The sequence below is a fragment of the Hesperophylax consimilis genome, chromosome 24 (assembly GCF_061612785.1).
Source record: "Hesperophylax consimilis isolate HC1 chromosome 24, BYU_Hcon_1.0, whole genome shotgun sequence".
Taxonomy (NCBI): domain Eukaryota; kingdom Metazoa; phylum Arthropoda; class Insecta; order Trichoptera; family Limnephilidae; genus Hesperophylax; species Hesperophylax consimilis.
In genome coordinates this window covers 11,067,696-11,078,417 of record NC_142859.1, presented here as the reverse complement: position 1 = coordinate 11,078,417, position 10,722 = coordinate 11,067,696, and the positions used below count along the sequence as shown (strand labels likewise).

Here is a 10,722-nt window from a genome sequence, read left to right as displayed (position 1 = left end):
CATCAGGGCAGATGTGATTCGCTACGCTTATTCAATAATATTGATGTTGACATATTCAATACCAACTTGGCAAGTTTTGTGGATCATTTAAAACATTTATTTCAACAATACTCCTAAACACATCATGTAAACCTACAAATAGCCGTAATTTTCTGTTTTTGTTTCTTGTGTTTGTATGACTTGTTGCATAGCTTTTATCAAATGTAATTTTATTCTTATTTTTTATGTTTCAAAGTATCTGTCAAATTAAAATTATACTACCAACCATGTAAAATCCCTCTGGGCGTTAAATAAATAAATAATTATTATTATAAATATTGGACAACAATAAAAAAGATATACTTGGACAAATCAACATATGATTCAAATTATTAACTGGCAAATAAAAATTCACATAAATATGCCAGTTAATTACAGAAATAAATACAAATCATTTGGATACTATTTACTAATAAAAAAATGTTTAAGATCATGTAAGTTCATAAATGATTATTTTGTAATAGGCAATGTCATTGGTGTTAATTTGATTAGTTGCATTTTTTTATTTATAAATTATTTTTAAAACATTCATGTAAGGTTCGCTATTTACAAACTATTTGTTTTTAACTGATCTCAGTAGAGAAATAAATACTCGTGTTTTGAGGAGTAGACCATTGGGTAATTACTACAATTATATGGTTCGCTATTTACAAACTGTTTGTTTTTAACTGATCTCATTAGAGAAATCAATACTCGTGTTTTAAGGAGTAGACCATTGGGTAATTACTACAATTAGGCATGAAACTCCAAAATAAGCTTCTTTGAGTTACACACAAAACTTTACCATTATTTCCTCGCCCATGCTTCCCTCTAACATAAACTATGGTATGGATCCTAGACTTACAGAAAATTCAATAGATGTCACACATTAAAATAAAAATAGGATATATTTATCCAAGACACTGTCTAGATTGCATTTAGTTCGAGTTGAATCTTGCAATCGTACATAAAGATTGCAGCCAATTAAAATGTGCAGTGAGAAAATGAAGATAATTTTGGTAATTCTTATTCGAAGTATGATACAGTCAAATATGACAGAAGGAGATAGGGTCCCATTAGCTCAGTTGGTAGAGCAGTGCCCCGACAAGGCGAGGGTACTGGGTTCAAGTCCTATATGCGAACGTATCTTTTTCTGTTTCAGATATTTGTTTAAGAATTGCTAATATTGTCTTCAATAATAAAATATGTGATTGAGGATTACAATACATGTACCAAGAAGTAAAGATATGGTTTTGTGTGTACATAACAATTTTCTGATTTACGTTACAATAAATCATTATCGAAATCCAAAAACTATATCTGCTTTTTAAAATGTTCATAATAATTTATTTGTTCTTTTAGTTTAAGTTTGTTATTATATAGGGTGTTCCTAACTTCGGGATATGATTCTACATGATGGTACAAGTGAAAAAGATGTGTAACTTTTTTCGGTATTCCAACGTTTTAAGGTAGTTTTTAGGTTAAAGAATTGAATTGTCTGCATGGTAGAATATTTTCGTTTGGAGAAAAAAAAAACGGAATTTTGGAAAAAAGTTATTTCTCTTTTTTACTTCTACCATCATGTAGAATCACCTCCCGTAGATAGAGCACTTTACCCCCGGACACCCTGTATAATAATTTGTTGTGCCATTTTATAACGAAATAATGGATGCTGAGCCGTAGAGGTTCTGAACATTCGTATGGATATTAATACCTTTGTTTTGAATCTATCGCAGAATACAGAGGGTGAAGTTTTTTAATGAAGTGTTCTTCGTAGAATTTGAGGACGGCATTTTGGTTACATAGTTTTGTAATTGAAGAGACATTAAATTCTCATAAAAATGTCTTGGTAAGGGAAGTCATAAGGTGTTTTTAGAATGATTTTAACACCTCCAGCATTTTAGGCATATATATGACTAGGTCCATATTTTGTACAGGATTTTTTTTTTTCTAACATGCAAAAAAAATTATCAATACGACATTAGAAAGAGAAATAATAATTCTTTCCAGTTTGCATCAAATATTTATACTGCATGCCATTAATAAAATCCTAAAAATAGCCAAAATGAAAGTGAAGTTGCAGTTTTCTTACAAATACCCCAAACAAAACTAATATGTTTTCAAAATATCGAGTTCTCTCAATTTTTCTATGATTGGAGTTAAAAATTAAATAAAAATGCGGCTAGCATTTTTGACAACATTTTTCATACTTTAATTGGGTACACTGGAAAGATAGTTGTCTCTAGTTTCTAAGTATTTTTTACTAAAAATTTTAAAAACAGATGTATATAGCGCACTTGAAATACACAGAAAACATTGCAAACAGAACAATTGTGTTAAAAGTACTGAAGGCAAAAGGGAATGTATTTTTTTAATAATAATTGTTGTAGGGAGGTTTAATAAGCCTCTCCTCACCCAAAAATTCCGTACTGTAAGAGTATTGCACTAAAACGTAATATACCATTTTAATTATAGATATTCTAATCAACTACATTACTGTAAGTTGTAGAAAACGTGGCATTCGCTCTACTGTAAGGCGAATGTGGTCTTTTAATCAATTTTATATTACCGATGATTTGTTAGGTTAACTTCTGATTTACTTCAAGAATTTTTTTATTATTGTAATTTTAAAAATTGGTACAGTTTGTGTTGTGATTCAGTAGTCAATGTTGTGTAATTAAGATTGGAGAAAGATAATCTTGTCTTCTTTCAGTTAATATTATAACTACGATAATTCTAAACTATACATAAATATTACAAGAAACTAAACCAACAATTCAAAGGAATTATTTCTTAAAAGAGACCATTGTAGGTTTCTAAGGATAAAGACTCAGACAATAACTCTATTCCGCTGACGGTAGCCCAGGCCCTTATAAAATTCACCAGGGTTATTATAAGGTATTCGCCTATGCCTCCCGGTTCAACATCTAGTCTTTCCAGGTATCTGAGCCTTGTTCCCCCATCAAGGCAGGTCATTGGCACGATAGGTGAATTGGAATTTCTTTATCCTTCTTACAGCTATTGGTGTTTTTCACTCCCAATAGCTACATGTATCTTCTGAGGTGACAACATCATATTCTCTTAAAAAATATTATATTACATTATACGAACTGTATTTTATATAAAATATCCTTCTACACAAAAGACATGTAGATAAGAAGTTAAAGAAGATTTTCATAAAAATTTTTTAGGCAAATGTACATGTAGTTGGGACCTTCACAAAGAGTAATATGGACAACATTCATGTAAAAATATCAGATAATAAGACCGGAGTAAAATGTAAAACTATCTTTCCCTCATAAAGTATAATAATTTATACCTAAAACCACAGACATCAAACAATACAAGAAATCCAAAGTGGGTGCGTTTCGTGAGCCAAAAGTCAGACTGGTCGGACGTAAATTTCATATTCAGAAATTGGGTCACAATACAATTCAAAATCAAATGGAATAGTGATATACAATGTCAGTCAGGGTAAGAGAGACAGACTACACAATGTAGATTGCCTCACAATCTAATCTCAAGTCAAAAGGTACTATGTCAGTAGTAACGATGGCTACCATTCAATTCTACGTGGAAGGCATTTATATTTGAAGGTGAATATTATCTATTCAGTGACAAATATAAAGATGTTGAACTAGTGGAATTACTACTTTTCGAATTTTGCAAGCACAAATACGCGCAGCCTGAATTTTTTGATATTTTAAGATCCTGTTCACATCACAATACGGACAATTGAGGGCTCGCGATCACAAGGGCATATGTTGTATGTAAAACAGTTAGAGAAGGTACCCTAAACCCTTTATTAAACCTTAACATTGTTACCACATTCACTGAACTAAAGTCCAACGGGACATTCTTTCGCACTTTCCTTTATCAGGACACAGACGATTGAACGTAGTCACGCTATCAAACTGCAGAATCTCTCGCTCCTCCTGAATCCTGAAAGTAAAGGTACTCTCGTGCGTTCCAATGAAGTACGCAGCATGCGAACAAATGATTTGATCGATTATAGCCACCCCGCCGTCCTTGTATCGCTTTCTGACATCGAAAGACGGTGAAAATCCCACAACAACATATCCATAATCTTCTAGAAGTCCGATTAGCTCGTCGATTTCATCAGATTTAGCGTCAGTTGCGATGAAAACAGTCTTTATGAGTGACTGGTAATTCTTACGTACTTGATTGTGAATCTGAACAGCGGTGTTTTGCACACTCGGCACTTCTTTTCGCCGTCCCCTCGCAAAGTCTCCACGCCTCCAGTGAACGGAGACATAGTTATCGCACTTCTCTTGGAAGCAGTTTAACTCAACTTCCATAAAATCTTCTGCGAGTTTTATCAAATCCATGCTAAACTTCATGCTTTTGCGACCGTCCCAGTATACCTTGGATCCATATTCATCGTGCATGGCTACCTCCGCATTCACAAACATTATAGTTCGGTCGCCCTTAAACACTTCTAAAACATCTGTTAATTTGTCGACGCTAGCTTGAAAATTCAAACATTCGTGATACTTATAAGTGATATTTTTGAGACCCCAAAAGATTCCATCAGGATGGCATGTATTACGGGGTTTAATCTCGAACTTATCCGAATAGTCGTTAGTCAAATCCATGTCCTTAAAGTGTTTCAACATGTAAATCCTGTCAATACAGAGAGGTTTTGTTTTAGAGAAGACTTCGTGCATTTCTACAACAGGCGCAAATTGCTTTAAAGAGTCGATATTGAAGAATAGACTCCAAGGAATGTTTTTCTGGGGCCCGATGTCTCCAGACTGCCAGTGGTAGAGTGAATTCCATGGCGGAAGAACCAACTTGATATTTTTATGTTTTTTTAGTTTGATTGCTTTGTGGGCCCAAACTGCCAGTCGTAAGTAAACGTCTCGTCGCAGATTGAAGCCCTCGGGAGGGTTTACGTCGTAAAATATGTACCTGTCGTCATCGAAATCTCTGCAGTGACGAACTCCGTCGTGATTTTTGTTGCTAACTTTGTTATGTTCCACCTCTTCGTAAAGCGCAAATTGAATGCACAACAGCGCAATTAACGTGTAAAACTTAAACATATTATGTGTTAAAAGTTAAAGCTTCATTGGCACTTTATTTTTGCTGTTCGTCTATTGAGGTTTTAGTTTATTTTATATCAAAAACCGGCAGCAAAACACGAGTGCTGTCAGATGTTTGTGTGTTTTTATTTTTATTTTGACATTTCGAAGTCATAGACAAAATTCTAAATGAGAAAATCGATTTAGTGATGGAAAAATCAAGAAATCTTTTTTGAGTGTTTTGTTAGTACTTTGATCGAATCAGTTCGATTCAAACATTAGAAATAAAATCGTTTGAATTATTATTTGGATTCTTCTTATAGTTTAATATTTCTTAAAGCGGAGATATAGACCTTTCAATTTTAGTCGCTACTGGTGTGAACCTTCTTTCAACAAAGTTGATAAACAAATTATTATAAGCAATTACTCGCCTGAAATATTCATACAAATTGAAAATATCTCCCGAGTAAAAATAAATGCTTCTGATTGGAATTGAACCCGCACCTTCTGATTGCCTGTCGGGTGCTCTGAACCACTAAGCTACGTCGGCTTATTCCCAACCCGTAAAATAATTCAATGTTTACTAGTATTTCAATCAACAATTATTGCTTATTATATTATTTCACCTGTAAACAACCAACTTTATTTTTGTAGGACAGGCTTTGTTAGTGCTGAATTTCCCACTAGATGGCGTCGAGACATAATATATCTACATTTGTTGGTGAAGTATTTTGACTTGTCAAATATTATTATTTTGTTATTGATAAACTATAATATAATAAGCAATAATTGTTGGTTAAAAAAAAAAATTATTTAAAGGAATGTTTCTTTGTTTGTACCTTATAGGTGAAAATTTCAAAGTTTGTTCTCCTAAGCGCCAGGAGTGTTATTTAATGGTAGAAGTCGGGGATGCCCGGGAACACTTCACACTTATCTTTGCACTGTAATGAGACTCAAAGTCGAAATAATGTCGATTTAATGTAGTTTTCTGTCCGTAAAGAGTGGTTTATTTATGTTTCTGTCAATATTAACATTGTGGTGTACAGCAGTGAAATGATGGAAGAAGTTCAGACGCCCGAGGAATATTTTTGCAATAGCGAAGTATTGCCGGGTCCGCTAATACAAAATAAATATTATTTAAATTGAAATTATCACGTTTTCATATGAAACGAAGTTCGTAAATTAAATAACCTTAGAATATGGTCTAGAATCCGGCAACCAATCCCACAGTAATTAATTGTTGTAAAACCTAATTATATATACCTACAACGATATGCACCTGGGCCATATTATTTAGAGAATTAATTTATTTTTATGACGGTAAATCACAATAAAAACAAAGTGGAAAAGAAACACGCCTTTAATCAGAAACGAAAAACTACGTATGCAATGAAAAAGTTTTTTTTAAAGTTACGACAAATGTTATATTCAATAGTCAATCATAACCTCAAATCGGAATTAACATTTTTTGTTCCAGAATCGGCGTTAATCGGTAATAAAAGCTAAGCAAATTAAATTAAATTTTACCTATTAACCTAAAAGTCCTGGATAGAGCATCGGTGCGATTTTGTATGAATAACATTGAAGCCAAATCTAGGTTGAGGGGAAATCACCTGGTAGCCATCTTTTGGTAGACAAACTTTTGAAATGATTTGTATGCAAAGTGATGCATAATGAACTATTATTATTTTTTCAATAGTAGTAAAATTACTTTGTGACGTCGTTTTGACTATATTATGTAAATGAAATACTTTGTTTACACTACTTTTAATCTATAATAATCTACATGTTTCAAAGCCAATGGCTTCTTCGTACATAATTTAGTGATTATTATAAATAAATTAAAGTGAATTAAATTAAATTATCATAAAATAGTTAATTGTTACAATTGTGTAATAATTAATCTCCGATCGAAAATTGAAAGCGAAATATTGTGATGTCATATGATTGCCTGGCTATATCCACCAATGAAAAACTCTGAAAGTCTATGGAATAAACTTTACGAGTTTTTCATTGGTGTATATTTTAATAAGTAGGCTCCAGATGAGAATTTTACTGTTTATATATTGGCATATCTATGTTTTTTTAGATCCAATTTGTTTCATACAAGAAGCCCGAAGATATCAATCTATTTAATGGTTTATTTATGCCATTGGCTCAGAAACATGTAGATTATTATTGATTATACAAAGTATTCCATCTATATATATTATTATTTTATTTGTGTGTTGTTAATGCAGTTAGAACGGCTTGTTATTTTTTGGGGGTATTTGATGAGACAAGAAATGGGATACGTCTTTAAAAAATTTAAGTAGGTTTTAGCATTTTCTATACATACGTTCTCGAAATGCTCTGTTCAAGGCTTTTTAGGTCCTCAGGGTGAGGAGAAATTGACTGGCAGCCATCTTGTATGACAAACTTTTGAAATGGTTTCTATGCAAAGTGGTGTAAAATTAATAATTTTATTTTCATGTTGTTAATGAAAGTATAACTGCTGCTGAGTTTTGTTTGGGTACTGTCGGACTGTTCTACTTGCTACGGAAGAATGAGGCACCTGAACACTTTAATTTTTATTGGTTTACTGGGTTACATGGATCACCTTCCTCAATACTTACATTTTCAAGAAAACTCTCCCTTCGTGTTTTTGGTTCATGTCCTCACAGCTCCCAGGGTTGGATCTATCTTTTTTTAATAATTATTTTAAATAAAAAATAAATAAATCATTGCAGAAGAAGATAATACTAATAAATCAAATATAATAGAAAAGAAAAATAAAAAAAGATAACGGTTACAACTATGAATCGAGCCCAGAATTTCTTGTTTTACCTGGACAGCTTAACCAACATAACTTAACTTAGTTAGTTAAGACACCTGTCCCAGTAAGACAAGAGAACTTGTACTGTTTCATGTTTCGTTTAGAGTTTCGTTATAAGTATAATCTTCTTTTTCAATGATATATTACATTGATGGGTAAAACTTTCAAAATAAGTTAAAAAGTAAACTTTGGTTGTGAAAAATAAATAAATTGTATAAACCACTATTTAACCAAAAAGATCTACATGTTTCAAAACCAATGGTTTCATCTTTACGATAAAATTGAACAAATTTGATAATAGACAAAACTATTATGAGCGAAGATTTTTATTAAAAAAAATATACTAAAAAAATAAAATTATTATTACTATTCAACAAGCTTTATGATATGATGATATTTAAAAAAATGTAAGATTTTCATATAAGAACTGAATTGTCTATTCTTAAATTTGTTAATTTTCACTATATGTTGATCATGACGAAAAAATCATAGGTTTTGAAACAAGTCGATCCTTTTTGATGAAATATTGATTTATACAAAGTTATTTAGCTTTTTTTGCAATTATTTGTATTTATTTACACCACTGAATCCCAATTGCCGCAGACGGTAAAACTATGGTAGATATCTTCAATTGGGCTTTGTTGGAGTGAGGAAAGGAACATCATTCAGAAACAAAAAGTATTGCTCGTTCTCGTCAGTACATGTATAATAGTACCAAAATAAATTTTAAAAATACACGTGCATTCATGAAACTTTGGCCATACTATCATCTTGGCAGGACTTGCAAAGTCTCATTCGATTCAACACAAATGAAAACATAGTAAACGATACCTCACACTTACTTTGTAAACATGTATATTTTTATTCCCCGCCTCCCCCTCCCCCACCCCATCACCCCTAGAGGGCTGTTCCATCACTTTTTTTGGGAGGGGGGGAGATCTACAGATCTTCATTTATACTGCCAAGAAGAATGTGTAAGCAAATTTTCATGAATGCAGGTGTATCTTAAATTTATTTTGGTGCAATTTTACATGTACTTACGAGAACAAGCAATAAGTTTTGTTTCTGAATGATGTTCTTTCAACTGTCGATTCTATAGAAGATACAACATCAATGGTTTAGGGCAGTGATACTCAACCTTTTTCTTCTGGGGGCCACATTCATATGTTTGTAAAGATACGCGGGCCGCAACACTATACTAGTCAGTGTTGCCAATGGTGTAAGCTTGATTCCCCCTTTTATTATTCGAAATCCATGGGGGGGGGGGTTGTTAGCTACACGGAATTCCGTTTTCGAAAATTTCCGCCTTCGTTGGTAGTAAGTAACAAGTAACACTGGTAACCATTTAACTTTGGAAATGTCAAAAATTTATGTGTTGCCACGAGCAAAATTATTTGCGCGCATATTTGTCTGTCAAATCTTTGTTTTTTAGAGATAGATCCAAGCTTGTGCAGTTATGGTGTGCAGTAGCAACACTCTTATATTATATTATATAGATAGTATATTATACTTATACTATCCTCTTCGGGTTTCAATGTCTGTACGTCAAAGTCGCAATTAATCTCAACTTAACGTGATATAGAATGCCAGATTTTGTGAATCATGTTCCTGATATTAAATGTATTGAGGGCCGCACAAAATAGCTCGGCGGGCCGCATGCGGCCCGCGGGCCGCAGGTTGAGTATGACTGGTTTAGGGGGTTCAATCCCTCTCCCTCCCCCCCATCGGCCTCACCACTAACATTCTTATTTCCATCAACTATCTTCCCCCTTTCTCTCTTGTTTCCCTTCTTGTTTTTTTTTATTTAGATCCCAACTGTTCCCAACCTTCTGGAGCCAGTGAGACTATGACATCCCCAATTGGTGTATGTAGTGAGGCTTAAAGTAGTGGGGAGGGGAAGTAGATGGGGTAGAGGAAGGTGGGGAATATCTGGTTATTCAGATCTGCTCACCAAACACGGCTAAAACCATTTCAAGAAAATTTTATATACTGAATGGTATGTCTTACACTAGGGCGATACTGGGAGTATCTTCTTTGTCTACCACTTCAATAATTTATTAACACAAGTTTAGATTAATACATTTATTCACAGATTGGAGATGGACAGTAGTCAAAGCATACTAAAATAGTTGACATCTTCAAAATATCTTTAAACAATTTTTCAGGAAAAATAATAAAGTATAACAATATTTATAAGTCAGTAGTATTTATTACAACAGATGTTATAGACATTAGTGACCGACATTATTATCTGACTAAATTAGCATAGTACGCAGATAATTTATTTATAAATTTTCGGGAAATCGACAGTTTACATTTAATCACTTTGTACATAAGTATTATATAGTAAAATATAGTATTATATTAGTAAGTATTATGAGTTTATTTATTACACTGTTATACGTGGTGGAATTATATAGTATTAAAATAGAAAATAAAACATTTTTTAACTTATTTTAGTTAAAAAATGTTTTATTTTCTATTTTAATAGTAAGTATTATATTAAAATAAAACCAATTATTTATTTCCTCCTCGTGACTTTATCTGAGACAGCATAATATGGAATAAGTTATTTAAATTTGTGAAAAAGAAATATGAATTAAAAAATTTATACAAATAAAAGATTATATAAAACGAAAAATTTACAAAACAAAACATTTATAGCCATGGAGAGAGGTTGCAGATATAAATCAAATCATAATAGAAATATAAACAATAGAGACATAAACATTATTCACAAACCATCAGAGAAATATTTTTTTATGGACCTCTTGTATTTGGTAAGCTCGCAACTGAAAATATCAACCTTGGATAATACGCTATTGTAATTATTGCATAGTCTGTTCA

The 10,722-nt window shown here is 32.4% G+C and overlaps 1 protein-coding gene across 1 annotated transcript; it reads right to left on the bottom strand.

Moving 5' to 3' along the window:
* Positions 1-704: 704 nt before the first annotated feature.
* On the bottom strand, positions 705-5,184 carry O-fut2 (O-fucosyltransferase 2). Its single transcript, XM_089646602.1, has one exon. The coding sequence runs from the start codon at positions 5,079-5,081 to the stop codon at positions 3,849-3,851; it is 1,233 nt and encodes a 410-aa protein (XP_089502728.1). The 5' UTR covers positions 5,082-5,184; the 3' UTR covers positions 705-3,848.
* Between the last annotated feature and the right edge of the window lie 5,538 nt (positions 5,185-10,722).

What these genes read in the sequence shown, in the direction of transcription:
- O-fut2 (XM_089646602.1), bottom strand. Translation starts at nt 5,081, where the DNA reads ATGTTTAAGTTTTACACGTTAATTGCGCTGTTGTGCATTCAATTTGCG.